We start from the raw sequence: 22,068 nt of genomic DNA on the forward strand, positions 1-22,068 counted from the left end.
TTTGATAATAGAGATCTCCCATGGCTTTGTAGCATTTTCCTCAACATGGATTTATCCTAAAGCAATGATTCTTAATCTCTTTCTCTCTCTCTCAAATCATGTACATCTTTGAAAATTTGTTTAAAACAGATTTTTGTTTTAAAAAATCTGTTTAAAATCTGTTTTAAAAATCTGTTTAAAAAATCTGTTTAAAACAGATTCTTGTTTCCCCCAGAAAAATGCACAGGTGCAAACACAACTAGGCCTGAGTACCTGCAGCCCACCTGGGCTGATAGGTCTTGCTGGAAGACAATGTTGAAATATAGTGCTCAGGTCGTCTGCTGGCTCCCACCGAAAGGGATCAAAAGTTTAGTTTCCCAAGATACTTTGAAAACCCTTGGAGCATTTTATGGCCCATTTTGGAATCTGAAGAAAGCTATGTTTCATACTCCGAGGACACTTTAAACATTGTCTGACTAACAACACTGAAAACAAATCTAAACTTGCATTTCTTGGCTAAATATAGCTGATTTTCTCCACACCAACACCCCTCTTTATAGAAGCTGTTTGCAACAACTTTGTTTCTTACTAGCTTTCTGAACCTCACTCTCCAGTTGGCTTTCGTGTTGTGCTCATCTGGGGTTGTGACTGATTTTCATTACATCTTCAGTCATTTCAGAAGCTTCCCTAAAAACCTTGGCTCTGAACCCTCTCCTGTGCATCTCAGGTAATCATGTGCTCTGCTCTACCCTTCATTCTGTCATCCCAGCACCCTGGGGAGGGGACAAAGAGGGGCAAACACTGGGCACTGGCTACCTCTGGTGGCCTCCGTGAGGTGCAAGCCCATGTTTTAAGATCCCACTCATCTTAAGTGAGCCTAAGCTTTCTCTTAAGCAGCCCAGCTGCTGAACAACAGGATTGCAGCGTGGACTGACCTCCTCATGGTCCTTCCCTGCCCAAGAGTGTGCTGTTTCCACAGAGGACATGGGGACATGAGGTAGGGACTGTATCCACGGGTAGGGGTGCGTCTTTGGCAGCCTGCACCCCTGGCACTGGACAAGAACAGTGCTGCCTCGTTACTTAACACCAAGTCACGTGCTTGAGTCTGCAGGCCTCCCCTTGGCTTCTTGCCTCTACTCTCTTCCTTGGCAAACTGCTCTTGTGCTCTCTTGGAGCTCAAGCCAGTCCATAGTCCTCTCTCCTGATTATCCAATTTGTTTGCTCTCTTGCCAGGTTCCCTTCTTAAGTTTCTTGCCCAGTGGAAACTCTATTTCTTCTTTGTTTCCCTGAGTGACTTCAAAGTTCCACTTGCCCCCAGAGGTCCCTTTGTGTCTCTGCCCCTCCCCCAACCGGGGCTCCCCACCACCTTACCTATCAGGCTCTTAACCTTCCTGAGTTCCACACACACCCCCCCCCCCGCCCCCCAGCGCTAATCCTCACTGCTCTCACTCCCTTCCTGGCTCTCCCGTCCTGAGTGCCAGCTGGGGCAACCAGCTATAAAGAGTTTATTGGACTGAAAAGTGAGTGAATGTTCTCACACACCCTGCTCTTTCCCACCTCAGCAAAGCTTTTCAGAGTCACATTTCCAATGGAATCTGAATCTGGAAGGATTTAGATCTGCTGAAAAATGCCAAACCTCCAGCATTTGGCTGCGTTTGAGATTTTTGGCAGTTCCTCCCACGTCTGATGTTACGAACACTGTTTACAGATGCCTGGAAAGAAGCCTTTAATGCTTGTATTGTGTTTTAACTTGCTTTCCTTTGGAGGCAGGGAATTGTCAAGTAAGTATTCACAGCACTCTGGAAAAGCCCAGGTGTTCGATGAGCATCCAGTACTAAGCGTTCATGCAGAATCCACAACCGCGAAGGGTCTATACTTAACAATCCGCTGAATTTGCCACCATGCAGGTTTCTTCCTTTTGCCCCTCTCATCTTCAGTTTTGAAGCAATACAGCCATAAACATATGCTTGTGAAATAAGAAAGAAACATTCTGAGATTGCTTTACTTTTCAGTTCTTAACTGAAAATCAAGGTGAAAAAAAGCATCGGATTGCCTTTATGTGTATATATATACAATCTCCTGTATATATAAATACGCAGTGTTTGTGCTTGTATGCATACCTCGTATACACTGTATAATATGTGACATATTATACAACCTGTGTGTACCCTGGGAACAAGCCCTGCGTTTAATCTCCAGTTCTGCCTTTGAACCACGCTGTAGCCCCAGTGTACTGCTCCCATCTCAGACCTCGGCTTGCTTTTGTCACACACTCAAACATTCTTAGGTGAAAGAAGAAACCCACGGATTTCATTTGAAAGTCCCACTAAAACAGAAGAAAGAGCAGATGTCCTGGGAAGTGATAATTAATGTGAAGGAAGTGTCTAATTGCGAGAACTGGCATGCCCCCAGCCTCCCGGTTTTGCTCAATTTGGCAGCGGTGACATCAGCCGGGGGTGTCGTTTTGCAGAGATGTGCTCACTCCCTATTCTTCAGTGCAGATAATAATACCATTTGGTCCAATTATCACTTATGATTACATAACATGTTTTGATTGAAGACTTTCTCAGAAAATAAAGGTAACTTGTTTTTCCCCAGCCTGAAAATGCAAGCCTTTCCAGCGGGCAAGCTGCCCTACCAAGAAACACTGGGAATTAGTAGGCTAAATTATGAGTCGAACTGGATTCGGAAACAAAGCATCCATTGTGCATAACTCCCAACGACATCCAGGAGGATGTTATTGTTTTTCTGACAACAAGTTTTCCCCCAGCACACTCTCAAATAAGCAGAGTCCCCAGGCGCATCCGCAAAGGCGCAGAGAGCGTGCGGGAAGCATTGACAAGGCTTCCTTTTTTCTCCCTATTCTGTAGGCGCTTTAGTGCAGAGTTTGCCCAGAGACGCCAGGGTATGAGCTTTCTGAATTTGTAGACTGGTGCACTCTTTCATTTCTGTTTTAGTTCTTTGCTGGCATGCTCGGGAAGCATGGTTTGTGCCACACAGGAATGTCTGTTCACTTGGATAATGCTTGTGCATGAATGAGGTGGTTGCTAATGCGGCTCTAAACTGTACTAAGTTTCTCACTTGGCTTTGTTTGCTGCTTACAAGGGGATCAAGGTAATCCTTTCTCTTTGCATAGCCCAAGAGCAATAACTAATGGATTTGCAACATGCAGCAGGACCTGCTACAGGTCTCCCTTACCCATTTCCTAAACTCCGAGAAGTCTGATTTAAGGGAGCCCCGTGTTACAAAACCTTGGCCTGCTCATGCAAGAGTAGAGAGCTTACCCGTTATAAAAACTCTTTCCTAAGTTTGGAGGCCCAGATCCAAGACTGAGAAGGGAAAGGCAAACTTTGGGATGATGATAGCAGTTTAATGTAGACCATAACCCTAAGGTATAGGGCAGAGTGGGTGCTCTTTCTGTCTTTTATTCCCATACTTCCTACTTGCCCTTTTGTGTAGCATAAATGACCTGGGCACTTGGCCAGCCGAGCCTTTTCCCAAACCTGGCTTGTAAGGCCCACTTCACACCGCGGCATGATCTCTGACCACCTAATTCTGAACAACATAAGCATATCCCTGTGTGAAAAATGGCCAGTAGACTCGGGAAGCACAGCCCCTTCCTTCTCATTCTTAGGCTCCTCTTTAGTTTTAAAACCAGCCTCTCTGGCCCAGGTGTTCTTCCTGGCTCCCAGGAGGTAGAGGGACTGATCCCTGACTATGATGCCTTAGGTGTGTGAGGAAGCCCACCCCAACGCCGATAAATCCAGCCCCCATCACATGGGACCCTGAACGTCAGAATCTACTTTTTCTGGGGAGCGAGGGAGGGAGCAGGACCAAACAAACCCAGTGGAAGGTCCTCGGAGTGGGGGACAAGAGAGAGGGGAGCCTGACTCTGGCCTTAGCTGAGCACACTGGACAAGCAACCTTGCTGCCTTTTGTTCAACACTGTATTTTTGTTTTGTTTTGTTCTGTTTTTGTCACTCTCTGCTCCAGACCGCCTGTTAGCAGAGCAGCCCCCCAGCCTGAGAAACTCCAGAAGAACAACATCACCAAAAAAAAGAAACTGGTTGAGGTGAGAAAGTTAAGCTGTTTTGGTCTTCGTCTAAGATCAGTGTTCTAAGACCTGCCCAGTGGACACTACCATCTGCTTATGGCGAGATACCTTCAAGTAAACTTGAGTGCAGTTGATGGGTCTCTCTTGTCTCCTCTCCCTTCTACAGAGTGTTGTGTCCCCCATCCCAGAATCACGCCCACCGGGTCATATTCCTTCAGCCCTGCCACCAGGTCCTGTCAGTCCTGACTTACAAATGTCCCATGTCCTTCAAACCTGTCTCCTTTCCCCTAGACCAGTCCCACTCGGGGGCAGGGAAGACACAGGGAGGATGCAAGCTTGTTCTTTGTCTCTAACGTTGTTTGAGCACCCACCATGAGCCAGGTACTACGTATGTGCTTTCCATGAAGTATTTCATATAATCTGTCAAACCCATGAGGAAGGTACTGTTATTTCCATTTTACAGATAAGGACAGTAGCTCAGAAAAGCTAAGGGACTAATTAGGTCCTGTGCCCAAGATCTCCAAGCCAGGAAGCGCAGAGAGATTTAAATTCAGTTGTTCATACTTGAGGATTGCAGCTTTGTGGACCTTCTCTTTTCTAAGAGATGCCTCTTAACTGTTGTATCTGCCTCCAGAGTCCCCTCCCTCTCTGACACATGTCTTGCTTCCCACAGAATTAGCTCTCTCAAATAGAATACTTCACACTTCACCTCAGCTTTAAGACCCAGGAGATTCCCACATTGCCTGTGGGATTCAAGTGCATGGTTTCAAAACCTGACCCAGGAGCCACCTTTGCAGCCTCAGCACCTGTGATTTGCCACTGCAACTCAAATCTCCAGCCCCCAAGCCCTATACCTAATGTTTTCTGAAGCTGCCATGGGCTTTCAGGCCCCTGTGTTTTAGAAGCCTCCTCCTCTTCTATGCCCACACCCTGGTCTTTCCAAGCTCTTCTCTGGCATCTTCTCAGTGTAGTCTTCCTTGATTCTCCTCATCCTGAACATTCCTACACTCCCTCACACACACCCCTCACCCACAGCCCTTGTCACACACACTACTGCCGTTATTTCTTACTCATCTGTCTCTCCTACCACACTTTGAACTCACTAAAGACAGAAGAATCCATCTTAAAACTTTTTATTGGAAAAGGGGGACTAATTGGGGCGATTTATCATGAAACAGAGCACAAGCCAGAAGATGCAGGATCCGGAAGGTAAAAAGCCATCATAAACCAAGATGGCGCCACTTTCTGCCCACTGTGGTTGTCTGTCTGATGCGTCCTTCTCTTTTTCTGCACACTTCCTGAACTATTTTGGTAGACAAATGGGTATGACCCAGCACCTGAGTTTGTATCTCCTCACTTAGTTAAACAGCCCAGCCTACCAGTGTCCTCAATTCTAAATTCCTGGGAGAAACCATGTGACTGGCCCAGCTCGAGTCAGTTGTCCACTGGGATGAGGGGTCACATTTTACATAGACAGTTTCTGGGAAACACGTGGGGGTAGGGAAAGGCTGAGATGAAAGGAGGAGAAATGCTCTTCAGGCAAGGGCTATTTTACAAAGCAGAATTATAAAGGTAGGAAAGCTCATGATGTATGGGCTAAATAGACAATGCAGCTTCACCGAGGGTACAGAAGATGTGTGAGTAGAAGTAATTGTGCCAACTTAGGAGTTTGGGCTTTATCCCGAAGGCAGTGAAAGTCAGTGAATGTTCTGGAGTAAGGAGAGGTTGTGGTATTTTAGGAGCTTTGGGGAAAGAAATCAGGGAACCTAGAATCAGGGACCCACATCTTCTTAACCTTGTATCCCACCAACCAACACAGTGCCTGGCACAGAAGTGCTGGCAACAGGAAGTGTGCATCAAATCGCATTAATAGCTGATCCTGAGCTTAATCATGGAAGATAAGACAGGAAGAAGAAAAAGACTATAAACCCAGAACAGCATCTAGTTGTTGGGGGGAAAAAATGCAAATTATGTTGAAACTCTGTAGGGCAAGCACCAAGCAACAGAATGAACATGGCATTTGCCTCAGTATCCGGCTCCTGCCAGGCCCAGTGGCATTTGCAGGAATCAAAGCAAACCTCCAGGCCACCATTCAGCTCCCCTGAAGAGTGCCTGCCAAGGGACAGACATACAACTTCTAGGTGACCTTTACAGGGCTTCTAATCAGTAGACCTTGACTCCCCTCCAGTGCCTGGAAACCTATCTAGCCTATTTAGAAAGTTCCCTGTAATTCTGTGTGTTGGCCTGTCCCCCTAGCTTTTCAGGGAACTAAAGAAAGGGCTGCGTTGTAGCCTCAGCTAGTCAAGAAGCAAAATGCTTTTTGTAGGGTATTGGCTGTCTAACCAGCCATGCGGTTCCCATGAGGTAAGTGGCTGCTCCCAGAGTGTGGGTTTGTGCCTCTGCGCTTACTTCCTCTGAGAGCCGCTTTTATCTGTGTGTGGGAACGTAGGAGCTGGCTCTCGACCACGTGTTTGGCTACAGGGGATTCGACTGTCGCAACAACCTGCATTACCTGAACGACGGTGCGGACATCATCTTCCACACCGCGGCGGCTGGCGTCCTCCAGAGCCTCTCCACGGGTAACTCAGCCCGAGAACCCCCCTCTGAGGACAGGACCCCACTTTAGTCCCTTTGTGTGTACTCCCCCACTCTGGAGATGCCCCCCAAACTGACGCATTCTTATCCTGATAGAGCCCTTTCACTCGATTCCAGACTGGTATCATTTGGTCCTAGAAAGTGTGGAGGCCTCGTTCAAAGGTCACAGCCGTCTTTCTTTCGAACAACACCTTGCTGTCAGCCCTCTGAGGGAGGTGTCCCTGTTTCCCATCAGCTGCTCAGATGCTGGGAGGGATGGACAGAAGCCAGAAAGAGGGTGTAGGGAGTGGAGAAATTCCTTGTGGCAGGTTACCAAGAACAGAGCACAGGGGAGATTTTCTTGCTAATTTGTTAGGGGCGACCAATTTTTTAGTAGCTCAAATTTTCAAGTTTTGCTTGTTTTGCGTAGTTAACCAGATTTACCATAAGGATGAGAACACTTAAACTGTAAGCACCCCAAAGTGTCCCTTAACTGGTAGGGTGAGTCACATGAAACAAATAGTTTGAAAAGAAACACTGCAAGGCAAAGGGAGCATGTAGAAATGAATTTGACACGTACCTTTGCCACCAGATTTAAATATGTTAACATCTTGCCTTATTTGCTTTATATCTTAATACAGACCCCCTTTCTTTTTTTCAAAATTTTATGCTCCTTCCCAATTCCACACACTTATTTAATGCATACATTTTTAGACAGGGAAGTCACTGAGCACATAACGATCTCTTTTTGGGGAGGAGGACCTTGAAATTTTCTATACATTTTCTCCTTTTTTTTTTTTTTTTAGACATACTATCATTTTAGCAGCAATGTGCTGTTTCCTTGTCTATCAGTGCCATCACTTACCTCCTAGTAGTGTTGGCTACTTGGATGGGTTTACAGTGGCCACTTTGGAAGTCAGCAAACACATTTTCCATGGTAGATAATAAATACTTCCTGTGATTTCTTCTATTTTCTGTGTTACATGTCGAGTTAGGGCATTTAGGGGGTGAATACATCACCTGTGCCATCCAGTAGGCTCCCAAGTGGATTGGCACTTTGAGAAATAACAATGGTTTAAAAGAGATACCCGAAGTATTTTCTTATTCCACAGACTTCCCTTTCAGATGAGTAAGTGGTGCCATTTTGTTCAGTTAAGTATTATCTCCATTATCACTTTGGACCCTGGAAGCCTTGCACTTGGACTGTGTTCTGGACCCACACAGGCTGCGGGAGGGATGGCAGGGGAGCTGGTGTGTGCTAGAGAATAGATACCAGCTCTTCCGCCAGGCCTGGAAGAGAATGTGTAAATGTAAAAAATGATCTCCCATCTCCCCAAGGATGATTCTAAAATTGCGAGCTTGTGGCCTTGATCTCTCACTTTGACAAGGCACTTCCAGACCCTATGTAATCCTTCAAGGTTGTCCTGAGAGGTCTCGAAGACTCCCCTGCTCACCATCCCGTGTCTTCCCCCTAGGGAGCCAAAGCTTCTACCTGGAGCACACGGATGACATCCTTTGCCTCACAGTGAACCAGCACCCCAAGTACAGGAACGTGGTGGCCACCAGCCAGATAGGTAGGAGGGTCGTGCCCTAGCTGAGCTTTTTCCCAGCTGAGCAGGGACATTGACTTAATAGCAAATATCTGGAAAGGGGGTTGGTGGGTTGTGGACATCTACCCATTCTGGACATTGCTGTTCTTTTTTGAGCACTCAGTATATCTGTGTCATCTCAGTTGAAATAGCCAGTGATTGTTGATTCTTAGGGATCATAAAGTCAGACCAGAGCCCGATAATCCAAATAAATGGATGCCCCTATCCCTGTGGACTTGTGGAGAATAATTTTTCACCGGCCAGGTGTCAGTTAAAGAGCCCTGTGTCCGAAGCCTGGTGATTGTCCTTGGCAAGGGTAGCTTGTCTGTGTGCCCAGCTCTTCTGCACCCTAGCAAACTGCCAATGACAAATGTGAACTGATTGACACTTCACATTTGTGAAAAGTTGTGTGTGTTTTTTTTGAACTTTGTCGTTTCAAAGGCAGTTTTTTATGAACATACCCTTCTGCTTGTTTTCATTGAACCCATGTCCATTTTTAAATTTAATTTGGAACTTCCTGATGCTGGTGTTAAGTGCTTCACTATCAGAAACATGACTTATTTTAGCTATTGTTTTCCCTTGACGCTTCCTCATTGCCATTGCCCACCCAATGCAGTTGATATTACGGAGACCCAAGGTAAGGCTGTTCCATCCGTGAGTAGTTTGAATCTTCACAGCAAAATCGTGTCGCTGTATCGTGTTTGCTGCTTGTATCTGGCCAAACTGCAGATACAAATCACTGATCTCACCAGTTGCCTCTGTGTAAACTCCTCCACAAGTGTGTGTGTGGACATAAACGCTCTTAGGCCTCTGGCTCTAAAAGCACAACAGATGTTTCTCATTGCTTCACCTCCGGCCAGGTCAGGCTATAGGTCTCTTAGGCCCAGTAACTGTAACACCCCCAAGTATTTGTCTTAAAAAGTCTTCCGGGTGAACGTAAGCTTTGCCTTGGCCCTGCCATTCTTCAGCCTTAGTTGTGTGTCATGCCTCCCACATTCAGGAACAACACCCTCAATCCACATCTGGGACGCCATGACCAAACACACGCTCTCTATGCTGCGGTGCTTCCACTCGAAGGGGGTGAATTACATCAACTTCAGCGCCACTGGGAAGCTCCTTGTATCGGTGGGAGTGGACCCTGAGCACACCATCACTGTCTGGCGTTGGCAGGAAGGTAAAAGGAGCCGGGCTGTCTGTCCATCTGGGAGGCTTGCTTGTGTTGCGTGCTGGGCTCAGACTAGATGGGCCTCACCCCGAAAACCATCAAGGGCGCTGCTGCTGGGTCAGCCGAAATGGGCCATCTCCGGTTCCTGGAGAAGCTGCCTATCAGGTCCCTGGACTCCATGGCCAGGGGAGTGCTGGGCTAGCTAGTGGAGGGTCTGTGCACTCTGGAAAAGTGCCCCAGTGCAGGCAGCCTTCCTCCTCACAAAGAAGACCTCAGCCTCCCCCTTTTCCATCTTAACTCCCTTTCTACCCAAGTTTCCTTGTCCTTGGTATTCCTTCTGTGACCTCCAGATCCTGCCACAGCCTTATCACCCTGGTTCCCTTATTCCAGGAACTGGGACAAGATCTTACCACCATAGTCTCAAAAACACTTTATATTTCGCTTTTGTGAAATGGGGATTCACCTTATAATCAAGGTTTACGTTTCCCGTAACAGGATTTCTCTCTTGCCTTCGCCCAACACACACACACACACACACACACACACACACACACACACACACAGGCTGCTGCTAAATTTATGTTCATGTTAGAATCAAAGATGTGTAATCTTTCAAGTGTATTCTCAGGTTGGCAGAACAGATCCAATTAGTTAGGACGTTAATGAGGTCTGTCTCTGGCAGGGCAGCCTGTATCTAGGGCACTCAGAGCCAGGCGCGCACAGAGGTGGCTCTTCTCCAATTCAGGGCTTCTAGAGACCCATTATCTCAGCACCTCCCCATGGAGGGAGCTGTAAAGAGATGGCAGCTAAGTTCCAATCCCTCCTGAGCCCCCATGTGAGAAAAAGAGGTTGGGGACCTGCAGACTTTTATAATGAGATTCCTTTATCATATTCGGTCCCTTTCTCATTTTCTTGTTGATCAGTGCATTGTGTCCAGAGGGCCCCACAATCTATGTTTTGGGGATGCAGCTTCATTTCTTGTCCTGTCGAGTTGGCCTGAAATAGACTCGGCCCCGGATGAGACGCTGAGTGTCTTAAACAACAGACTCATAGCCTCGTGGTGTTGAAAGGACTGGAGAAGTCTTCCCGCCTGGTCCTGATCCGTCCCATGGGGCAGTTCCTACAAGTGCATTCCTGACAGGCTGACTCCCCTCCTCCACCAAACCCTTGCAGGGCTGTGGCCTGCATCACTTCCCAAGGCAGCCACCCCCTGCTGGAAATGTCTCATAAAGCCCTTCCTTATAAGAGAACCTAACTTGCTTCCTTATGCCTTTCTTGTACTGCACTAACTCCGCTTCTGCAGTGGCCAAGACCAGGTCTGTGCCTAGTTCCTCGGAAGAGGGTTAATCCTGTTGGGCCCTGTGCACAGGCTAGTCTTTCCAGGCTCACTGTCCTCACTTCTGCCATCTGCTCCTCTGGGCAGTTCCTGCTCTGGACCTGCCCCAACACAGACCCCTTCTCACCCTGGGCCCCTTTTGACTGCCGCAGGGCAGACTGGTGGAGCCAGGACTTTTAAACCGGCTTCTAAACATGGTCAACAGATGCCTTCTCTTTGGTAACTTTCTCCCCTTGTCTTTGCTGGAATCGGCCTGTGGCTGTCTGCAGAAGGGTTCTGAGCCACTGATATCTAATGGTATGTCACCAACCACCACCTCTCCTGAGATGGTTGTGTGAGGGCCTCCCTTAGCTTCAAGTTCTGCTTATAAATGAGACAGTTTTGAGAGAGGTTTATATGCGTGTTACTCTTCTTTTGTTAAAGGACTGTTTTGTCGAACTCCAGGTATGTATGTGTGTGTGTAGTTCACAAACAAAGTTGAGTAAGAAATGAGCTTATTATGTATAAAATGAATGTTGTCAGGTCCTAGATACTTTTTAAAAAAATTTTTTTTTCAACATTTTTTATTTATTTTTGGGACAGAGAGAGACAGAGCATGAACGGGGGAGGGGCAGAGAGAGAGGGAGACACAGAATCGGAAACAGTCTCCAGGCTCCGAGCCATCAGCCCAGAGCCTGACGCGGGGCTCGAACTCACGGACCGCGAGATCATGACCTGGCTGAAGTCGGACGCTTAACCAACTGCGCCACCCAGGCGCCCCAGGTCCTAGATACTTGTATGAAACTTGTTCTGAGCAACGTGGAAGCCAACGTAAGGCAGGATACAGGCATCTCCACGGTCAGAAGTGTCCATAGATTAAGACCAGGAAAAAACAAACACTTGCTTAGAAGAAAGTGCAGGGGCGCCTGGGTGGCTCAGTTGGTTAAGCGTCAGGCTTTAGCTCAGGTCATGATCTCAGGGTTCGTGACTTGGAGCCCCGCCTTGGGCTCTGTGCTGATGGCTCAGAGCCTGGAGCCTGCTTCGGATTCTGTGTCTCCCTCTCTCTCTGCCCCTCCCCTGCTCGCCCTCTGTCTCTCTCTGTCTCTCAAAAGTAAATAAACATTAAAAAATTTAAAGACAGAAGAAAGCGCAAAATAAAACAGCATACCCCCCTTGGCTCCCAAGAATGATCCTCTATGTATTTAGTGGCCACTTGGGCCACTTCTTCTGTAATCCAGTCATTGGAATCCTTTTTCTGCTGGGGAAGGGAGAGTTGTTTGTGTTTTCCGTATGTGTAGTTTTTTACTGATCTGGTTACTTTTTCATCCCCTGTAAGTGTTGTAATTGTTTTCCCCCAGTGTGGTATTTGTCTCTTAACTTAGTTTACGGTATCCTTGAAGAGCATGGGTTTTTAAACCTCTGAGCTCTCAGTATGGAGGTATTTTCTGGTAAGTCGAACTTTCCATATGTGGAGAGAGAATGACTGTTGTGAGAGGTGACGTGCAGCAAGTCCTGGGAAGGGCCTCTAGGAGGATGAGTCTGAGATGCCAGGCCAGCTATGCCAGAACTGACCACCACTCCACTGGGGAGCCACTTAAAAACAAACACATAGTGAAACAGAAAAAGGGGATTAAGAATACACTGACCATGATGAGCACTGAGAAATGTTTAGACACCGTATGAATCACCATATCGTACACCTGAAACTAACATAACACTGTACATTAACTATACCGGAATTTTTTAAAAAGGTAAATGATGAGGAGGGGCAGGGAAAAGTACACATGAGGTAACAGGGGAGATAATTAAGAGGAAATGGGAACTAAAACATTAAGACTAAGTTAGGAGAAAATGGAAAGAAAAGTTTAAAATAAAAATTAAAAACTCGAAGGCAGAAAAATAATGATGAGGTAAAAACAGATGGGTTTACAATATAGGCTGAAAGACAACAAGGCAGGAGGTGTAGAGGGTGGTGACACTAAGTGGATATTTGCGGAGAAGTCGTGGCACCAAGCTCGGCTCCTGGGGGCTTTGCTTGCACCAGATCCCTTAATCCTCACAACACCTTATAAAATGGGAACTGTTATTATCCCCAAATTACAGATGAGCAAACTGAGGTACCGAGAGATGACAATAATTTTCCCAAAGTTGCTCTACAGATAAATGGTGGAGCTGGGATTTGGTGGGGACAAAAGTTAAAAAGCAAATGAATACAAAAACATAAATGAATGGGCTTGAGGAAAAAAAACCTGGTAATTAAATATTAAAGGTAGAATTTTTAAACCTAAAACCCATGAAAGACAAAGGAATATGAAGGATTTTTTTTTTCTTAGGAAAGTAAAAGCAGAGAATCTTGGAAAGAAATTAAGAACAGTCTGAAGGAATGCGAGTCTCTAATTACACTCGAGGGGAAGGTTCAACTTCTGGTAGGCAGGAATCCTGTGATGAGGTCAGAGACAGGAGATAGGAAGATGAAGGGTGTCCTTTGTCCTTTTCTGATATCTGGAAGCTTATATCTTCAGGGCCATCCCTTCCTGCACATTCATGGGTGCCTGGATGTGGCTTTGTGGGGGTGGAGCGGGATTGGGGTTATGTTAGCAGCACCTGCTGTTCTGGAAATTTCCCAACCTCTCTCTTCCCCACCTTGGGGGTCATGCCTGAGGCAGGGAGGGTACCATGGAGGAAGAAGGAACACCTGAAGTGTACCCTGGGCTTTGCTGGATGGAGAGCCATCCTGAGCTCAGAGTGTGGGAGGACCCACCTCACCAGACTCTCTCACCCATACAGGCGCCAAGGTTGCCAGCCGAGGGGGTCACCTGGAGCGCATATTTGTGGTGGAATTTCGCCCTGACTCGGACACGCAATTTGTGTCTGTCGGGGTCAAACATATGAAGTTCTGGACCCTGGCAGGCAGTGCCCTGCTTTACAAGAAAGGGGTCATTGGATCCATGGAGGCTGCCAAGATGCAGACGATGCTCTCCGTGGCCTTCGGTGCTGTGAGTTCCAGCAGAAGCTTCCTGAGAGGGGACCCTGAACCCCGGGCATGGGCATGGGGGGCACAGATAGCCACAAAGCTACAAACAGCAAGAAAGCTATTTCCACATTTTCACCTTTATTGGCTTACTTGCAACCTTTATTCCTTTATCCCTTTCCTTAGCACAGAAGGTCAATTTGAGTGTATTTCTCTTTCTCTAGTTCTAGTTCCCTAACCAAGGAACAGGTGGCTGGGAGGGGACCCTCTTGAGAGGTGCTGTGAGTGTCCTAGTGTGGAAGGTGTCCCTTTGTTTACAGAACAACCTCACTTTCACGGGTGCCATCAACGGAGACGTCTACGTGTGGAAGGACCACTTCCTTGTCCGACTGGTGGCCAAGGCTCACACGGGCCCTGTCTTCACAATGTACACGACCCTCCGGGATGGACTCATAGTGACCGGTGGCAAAGAGCGGCCGTAAGGCGAAACTCCTCTGGGAACAACTGATCTTTTCTTATTGTGCTGGGAGAAACTGACAGAAGCATCTCCCACTGGGAGAAAACGCAGATTTTCTTTCTCCCATCTTGCCTGCATCAGGGAGATGAGTCTGCCATCTCTCCAAGAGGGCCCTGGGCAAAAACCTTCAGAGTACAAGTCAGAGAAGGAGAGAGGTGGTTTAATGGTAGCGGAAAATCCAGAGAGGTATTCTTGAATAGACTCGAGTGACTATGCTCTTCATCGAGTATTACTTCCCGTAGGTCTCGGGGACAGGAGGACGGAGAGGCGGGGAGAGAAGTTCCCCTGGGGACAGAGATGTAAGAAGGAAGCAGAGCAGCAGAGAAACGTTTCTCTTTGTGTTTGATCTAATCAAGACACGGTTTGGTATTTTAGATCGCAGTCTTCTTTCCTTCTGCCATAGTGGCATTTGAAAGTATTCTAGTGAAATGGTTGTCACTACCCGTCGGCAGGGCCAAAAAAGAAGCCACCCTGGAGGGTCTGTCCTGCTGGGACCCGGTGGCCTTGACGATAGGGACAGGGGACATGGAGCATCAAGGGCAAGTCTTAGGATAAGGCCCAACTTGCCAAGGTCCTCTCACTCCTTTTTAGGACCAAAGAAGGAGGTGCTGTGAAATTGTGGGACCAGGAGATGAAGCGCTGCCGGGCCTTCCAGCTGGAGACGGGGCAGCCGGTGGAGTGTGTGCGCTCTGTGTGCCGAGGCAAAGTGAGTGGGCGGGCCGGTCTTTCCCCAGCTGTCCCTATGGGGCTGGGCCCGGAAGGGGCCCAAGAGAGAGAAGGAGTTCAGCCTAACTCTTTCCCTGTGCCCGGGTGCTAAATCCTTAAAACAGGCTTCCAAGGTGCTACTTGCACTGCGGTGGGAGTCGTCTTAGCAGGGTCCCACAGACCCAGGCACAGACTCTTCTGAGTCAGCACTGGCTGTATGACCTTGGGTGTGTTACGTACCCTTTCTGTGTCCAGGCGGGTGGTTGTGAGGGTCGCGTGCGTTATAATGTGCGATGCCTTCCATTATGCCTGGCTCAGAGCCACATTCTGTGGATGTCAGCTGCTACTGTTATAGATGTGATTATTACTGTAGGCACAGAGATAGTAAATAATTTGCCATGCGCACGGTTACATGGTCAGTAAGGGGGGACAGTAAAGGGCCATCAAACTGTCTGACTCAAAGCCATAGGTTGTCAAGTCCTACCTGGGCTGAATATCAGAAACAACTGTGGAGTTGTTTCTTGTTGTTGTTGTTTTTAATATATGGCTGTCCACGTACTTACCCAGAGCTGCCAAATCAGAGTCTTAGCCATGACTTGTGTGTTCCTTTTCTTCTTTTCTTTTTTTAATTCCCCAAGAAATTCTGAGGTCCTTAAAAAAACAAATCTTAACCTCTGGTTCATACCCTGTGTCTATAGTTTTGAATTGTTAGCAGTCTAAGAATGTGCCTTCTGGATGTTCCCCATTGAAAAAGGCAGACCTGACTTAGAGTCTCCATAATTAGAAATCGAGAGCTTTGTTTTTAGATCGATAAATACCAGTCATCTGGTAGGTAGGCAGACATCTGGGAGATGAAGGCAGAGGTAGGCCTGGAATGTGGAAGTCCTCGAGAGATGGCTCGTTGTTTAGTGTGAGGAAGAATTTGGGAAGACATTGAACGGTCCAACAACAGAAACAGACTACCCCGCTCTGTCATGAGCTTGCCGTCAGTGGAATGTTTTGGCAGAGACCAGATGATGGCAGTCTCTGTGCTGACACACTCATCCATGGCTGAGGGAGAAAAGGAAAAGTGAGGAGGTCACGGAAGGGCGGGCGATTTTGTTGTTAACAACACAACCTGTCCCGGCTCTTCTGGCGTTAATACCATTGCCAGCAGGGGCCACTTTCCCACGTTGCTCTAATAGTGTTTGCCTTTAAGTTATTATTTAAAATACCAATCTTGGGGCGCCTGGGTGGCGCAGTCGGTTAAGCGTCCGACTTCAGCCAGGTCACGATCTCACGGTCCGTGAGTTCGAGCCCCGCGTCAGGCTCTGGGCTGATGGCTCAGAGCCTGGAGCCTGTTTCCGATTCTGTGTCTCCCTCTCTCTCTGCCCCTCCCCCGTTCATGCTCTGTCTCTCTCTGTCCCAAAAATAAATAAACGTTGAAAAAAAAAATTAAAAAAAAAAAATACCAATCTTATTTTTTACCTATTTTCATCCATTTGCCTACCAATCTCTCACCTACTAGATTCCTAATAGATCATAAAAATGTTTCATTTTAAATTGTAGCAAAATATAAGTAACATAAAATTTACCATTTTAGCCATTTTTAGGTGTACACTTTAGCGGTATAAAGTACATTCCCACTGTCGTGCAGGCATCGCCACCATCCACCCACAGAACATTTTGCGTCTCGTAGAACTGAAACTCTGTAGCTATGAAGTCCTCACTCCCCTTGCCCCTCCCCCTCCGCAACACTCAGCAACCACCGTTGGACTTTCTTCTACATGTTGGACCAGGTGCGCCATAGGAGTACTATCATACAGCGTCTTTTTCCTAATAATGTTTTTGTGACAACAGGGGAAAATTTTAGTAGGAACCAAAGACGGAGAAATAATTGAAGTTGGTGAAAAAAATGCCGCTTCCAACATCCTGATTGATGGGCACATGGAAGGGGAGATCTGGGGTCTGGCCACACACCCCTCCAAGGACATCTTCATCTCTGCCAGCAACGATGGCACAGCCCGCATCTGGGACCTGGCCGACAAGGTGAGGGGTCCACTGTGCTCTGATGCCCACAGGTGGGGCCTGGCCAGAGCCCAGAGTGAGGAGGGTTGGATCCAGAGTTGGGGGGTGCGGTGGGTCTCCAATTAAGTTAGAAAGCCTGGTGATGAAAGTCCCACTCACACACGCCCAATCTGTCTGTCTGTTAGCTGCATATACCCACGTGTAACTACAGGACAGGAATAATCTGGAAATGAAGTTTCTTTGTTGTAAAAAAAATCCACAAAACCTAAAAAATAAAGAGATATGTCTTCCCTGGATGGGAAGACTAAAAATGACTTAAAATTTCAAATGTTCCCAAATAGGACATTTCAGTCAAAACCCCAACAAAAGTTCATGGGGCACCTGGGTGGCTCAGGCAGTTGAGCATCCTACTTCAGCTCAGGTCATGATCTCAGAGTTCCTGAATTCGAGCCCCGCATTGGGCTGTGCTGACAGCTCAGAGCCTGGAGCCTGCTTCGGATTCTGTGTGGCCCTTTCTGTCTGCCCCCTGCCCCACTCATGTGTGCTCTCTCTCTCTTTCTCTCTACTCTCTCAAATATAAATAAACATAAACAAACATAAACAAACAAGCAAAAAAATAAATCCCCAATAAAGTTCCTCTTGGAGTTTGGAAAAAAAATAATTTAAAAAATTCATCTTGAGTAAAAAAATAGCAGGAAATAGTCGGGGTTGGGGCCGGGGCGGTAATTATTGTTACCATGTCATATCTGATATTTTAAAAAAGTAAGTTCTAATCATTAAAATAGTTGGGTTCATTACAAAATAGCCAGTAAATATTTCAGTCATATTTTTAGTGTGAGGATCAAAGAACAGACTCACGGTATAGTTGTTTTACTTAAGTTACTTTTCAAAATTGTTTGTGTATTATGAACACTGGCTATCATTTATTGAATACCTGCTATACACCAGATGCTTCATATACACGATCATTAATACTTACAATAACCTTGCAAGACTGGTATTGATATCACTTCAAGTGGGAAAATGGGGGGGGGGGGGTGCCTGGGTGGCTCAGCTGGTTGGGGTCTGACTTCAGCTCAGGTCACGATCTCACGGTTCGTGGGTTCAGTCTGCATGCCGGGCTCCACACTGATGGTGCGGAGCCTGCTTGGGATTCCCTCTCTCTCCCCACTCTCTCCCTCTCTCTCTCCCTCTCCCCCTTTCATGCTCTCAAAAATAAATAATAATAATAATAAGTTCAAATGGGAAAATGGGGAAGTAACTGACACAAACACACCCAGCCAGTAGTGACAGACAGGATTCAGGATTTGAACCAAGAGGTGCCAAAGCTTAAACTCTTTTCTCTGAGCAAGAGGTCAGCAATCTAAGACTGGAGGATCCAGTCTGGCCTGCCGCCTGTTTCTACAAAGTAAAAGCATGCTCATTGTTTACATAGTGTCTAGGTTGTGGGAGATCATATGGACCACAGACCCTACAATGTTTACTACCAAACCATTTACAGAAAAAGTTGACCAACCTCTGCACAAGCTGTTCTGATGAAAACATACTGCCCATCTTGGTTCCTCAGGGACAGTTACTATAAGAAGCAAGACGTTTGGAGGCCCAAAGTGGCAGCAGAGACGGCCTGACTGCTCTGGCCTGGGTGCAGGATTTCCCTTGGAGACCAGCCAAGAAGGCCTAGGGCTTAGGTCGTGCTACTTTGTATCTATGTAGAAACTGCTTAACAAGGTGAACCTGGGCCACGCGGCCAGATGTGCAGCCTACAGCCCTGACGGGGAGATGGTGGCCATTGGCATGAAGAATGGAGAGTTTGTCATCTTGTTGGTGAACAGCCTGAAAGTCTGGGGGAAGAAACGAGACCGGAAGTCTGCTATCCAAGATATCAGGTACATAGCAGGTCATCTGGGCAGGGAAAAGAAGGGCACCCATTCTCCTTCTCTGTGGTTACCTTTCTGGAAGGGTCATGACTGGAATGAAGAATTCAGTTGTGGGAGGGTCCCTTTCAACGAGCCAGCCGTGGAAGGAGACTCCCTCACACATTAATTCCCAGACATGTCTTTGCTAAGTTCCACGAAGAGTGTGGTTAAAAACTGCGTGTACGACGCCATTCTGCATAAGGCTGCATGCATCCACTCCTGTACTTCCATGGGATTGGATACAGAGAAATTGCTGAATTCCCTAGAATGCTAACCACATGCGAGTCATGAAGTGAGATCTCATTGCCTTTGAGCTTGGGAGGCCCATTCCAGAGCAGACCTGACTAGCCCTTCTCACAGACCATGCTCTTGGATTGCTTTTTCTAGAATCAGCCCAGACAGCAGATTCTTAGCCGTTGGTTCTTCTGAACACACAGTTGACTTCTATGACCTCACTCAGGGCACAAGCCTGAACCGCATTGGCTACTGCAAAGATATTCCAAGCTTTGTCATTCAGATGGATTTTTCTGCGGATGGCAGATACATTCAGGTATGTCTCAGCTTTGCTAATATCTGGGGCAACCAAGAATCATCACCATTATCGTAGCAGCAACAGTGGTGGCTTATATTAATTGAGGGCTTGCTTTGCGCCAGGCTGTGCACCCATCTCCTCTTTAGAGGAATGTTTCCAGTATTGCAACTTTTCCCCTACCTTATAAATGAAGAAGCAGGGGCCTAGAGAACTTAAAAATGTTGAAGAAATAGAATTTTTAAAGTAGAGTTGTCCTTCAGTAAGAGACGCAGGCAGCTCAAGCCCTAATAACTTTTTTTTTTAATTTTTTTTTTTTAACGCTTATTTATTTTTGAGACAGAGAGGCAGAGCATGAACGGGGGAGGGGCAGAGAGAGAGGGAGACACAGAATCGGAAGCAGGCTCCAGGCTCTGAGTCGTCAGCCCAGAGCCCGACGCGGGGCTCGAACTCACTGACCGCGAGATCGTGACCCGAGCTGAAGTCGGATGCTTAACCGACTGAGCCACCCAGGCGCCCCATAACTTTAACCCTCCTTTTACTTCCTCCCTTTGAAAGCTTCCTAACCTCTGGTTCTCCAGGGCTACACCTAAGCCCACGTGGCTTCTCATATTTAGTCATTTCACTTGCAAGTCTGGGGAGGGGGGGCGGGTGTGGCCCGTCCACACTTGGGGTCTGGATGCCAGACTCCAAGCCTGGAGTGGGGGCTCCTCACTGGGTCCCTCACTGGGTCCCAACTGACAGGTTGGAAGGGATAGAGAGGGGTCCCACCATTGGGACTTACAGCTGAAAAGAGAACAATGTCTTGTCCAGCCCTCTGAACAAATATTGTGCATTAGTGAGCTGGCCTGGAGTGGATAACCCATTGTGAAATGAGAGGGGACCCATTCATTGATTATTTACTGAACCAGGCGCTGTGCTAGGCTTTTGGATGGACAGGATGGGCCTGGTCACTGCTCTCCTGTAGCTTCCCTATAAGGGAGAAGACAAGCATCGAACAGATAACCACAAAATATACCTATAGTTACAAATTGTGATTATGTACTGCAAAGGAAAAGTACAGGGTGCTGCGGGAGCATTTAACAGTCGCTGAATTTAGATTCACTTCCTCTCCACACAAGTGATATTTAAGCTGAGGCCGGTGGGATGTGTAGGAGTTAGCCAACAAAGAGAGGTGGGAACATTGTTCCGGGCCATCTGTATGAAGGCCCTGAGGTGGGAAAGATCTCAGCTTTCCATGAAAAGCAAGAAAACCTAGGGTGGCCAGGCTAGAGACACCCACAGGAGTAGATGGGGCTGGCGATTTTCTAGAAAATGCTTATCTCCCCCTAGAACATTCCCAAAGAAGCAAAGGTCAGGTCCTAGATGGTTCCAAACTCAGGTACATTGGTTGCCGTCTGTGAGAAAACTCACCTACATCTGTACCAAAGGATCTGTTTGTCCAAGAACAGGGACTCCCAAACTTAAGTGAGGATCATAGATGACCCGGCGGCTTTGTTAAAACAGATTGCTGGGTCCCACCCTCAGAGTGTCTGATCTGGTAGGTCTGGGGTGGGGCCCAGGAATATGCATTTCTAACAACTTTGCAGATGATGCTGAAGCTGCTGGTCAGGAACCACATTTGGGGAACTGCTGCCTTAGGATTTTGGAAAAGAGCCAGAAAATGAATGGAAAACCGTCCTGCTCATGTGAATTTCGCTATAGGCTGACCACAGGTTTTGCAGCCTCAAGCTGAACTTGGGTTTGTTGAAGAGTCCTAGGGATCCAGAGGCTTGGCCAATGTTCTGGGGAAATAGTACACCCAAAGGGGGGCCCTTTGGCCTGGAGAGAAAGCTGATGGACATGGTTGCCTCTTTCTCCTCGCAGGTGTCAACAGGAGCCTACAAGCGCCAGGTGCATGAGGTACCCCTGGGGAAGCGGGTCACTGAAGCCGTGGCCATTGAGAAGATCACCTGGGCCTCCTGGACAAGGTGACTGGAGGAAAACACTTTTTTTTTTGTAATGTTTATTTATTTTTGACAGAGAGCACGAGTAGGGGAGGGCAGAGAGACAGACACAGAATGCGAAGCAGGTTCCAGGCTCTGAGCTGTCAGTACAGGAGCCCGACACGGGGTTTAAACTCACGAACTGTGAGATCATGACCTGAACCAAAGTCGGACGCTTAACCGACGGAGCCACCCAGGTGCTCCTGGAGGAAGACACTTCTTAAGGAAAAGATCACAAGGAAGTTTCTTAGGCCAGACTCAGCCTCCAAGTTTGTATGTGGCCCAGATGTAAAAAAAAAAGCTCAGAGATAGAGCTGTCTTGTCTTTGGGGACTGGGGGCTGGGGGCAGGAGGCTTCTTGAACCTGGGCTTTTGAAATGCAAAGCCCTCCCTTTTGTGTAATCCCTTGGTCCTACATCTGCAAACTCACCCAGCATGTTCAAAGGGAAACTACCCCCCAGCTTTTGGCTCAGCCCTGGTGCACTGCAGTGGAGGCCTCCAGTCGCCAGGAGGGACGGGACGGTGGGAGGGCCGGCATTGCCACTTAGGAGGATAAGGAGCAATGCGTTGCCAGTTCAAGGGAAAGGACACCACCAAGCTGTGAGCTTGAAGGTGCCCAAGCATATACACATCCAAAAGGACTAGAGGGCAGAGGGAGTGAATCAAAAATGGAGGGAACTTTTCTCTTGGGGTGCAAAGGGGGGGGCAGAGCAGAGCAGTAAGAGCTAGGTCAATGCACAGGGGGGCAGGGGACAGAAGAGAC

The 22,068-nt window shown here is 47.5% G+C and overlaps 1 protein-coding gene across 1 annotated transcript in view; it reads left to right on the top strand.

The window, feature by feature from the left end:
* EML6 (EMAP like 6) overlaps window positions 1–22,068 on the top strand; it is a 162,291-nt gene that overhangs the window by 134,431 nt on the left and 5,792 nt on the right. Inside the window, exons 27-40 of the mRNA XM_043603391.1 lie at window positions 1,746–1,760; window positions 3,085–3,093; window positions 3,973–4,051; window positions 6,483–6,612; window positions 8,083–8,181; window positions 8,813–8,833; window positions 9,197–9,370; window positions 13,464–13,672; window positions 13,968–14,125; window positions 14,756–14,870; window positions 16,709–16,897; window positions 18,590–18,762; window positions 19,180–19,342; window positions 21,188–21,291. Of these exons, the coding sequence (XP_043459326.1) occupies window positions 1,746–1,760; window positions 3,085–3,093; window positions 3,973–4,051; window positions 6,483–6,612; window positions 8,083–8,181; window positions 8,813–8,833; window positions 9,197–9,370; window positions 13,464–13,672; window positions 13,968–14,125; window positions 14,756–14,870; window positions 16,709–16,897; window positions 18,590–18,762; window positions 19,180–19,342; window positions 21,188–21,291 (1,638 nt within the window). The remainder of the gene's footprint in view (window positions 1–1,745; window positions 1,761–3,084; window positions 3,094–3,972; window positions 4,052–6,482; window positions 6,613–8,082; window positions 8,182–8,812; window positions 8,834–9,196; window positions 9,371–13,463; window positions 13,673–13,967; window positions 14,126–14,755; window positions 14,871–16,708; window positions 16,898–18,589; window positions 18,763–19,179; window positions 19,343–21,187; window positions 21,292–22,068) is intronic.

The sequence above is a fragment of the Prionailurus bengalensis genome, chromosome A3, assembly GCF_016509475.1.
Source record: "Prionailurus bengalensis isolate Pbe53 chromosome A3, Fcat_Pben_1.1_paternal_pri, whole genome shotgun sequence".
NCBI classification, from domain to species: Eukaryota; Metazoa; Chordata; class Mammalia; order Carnivora; family Felidae; genus Prionailurus; species Prionailurus bengalensis.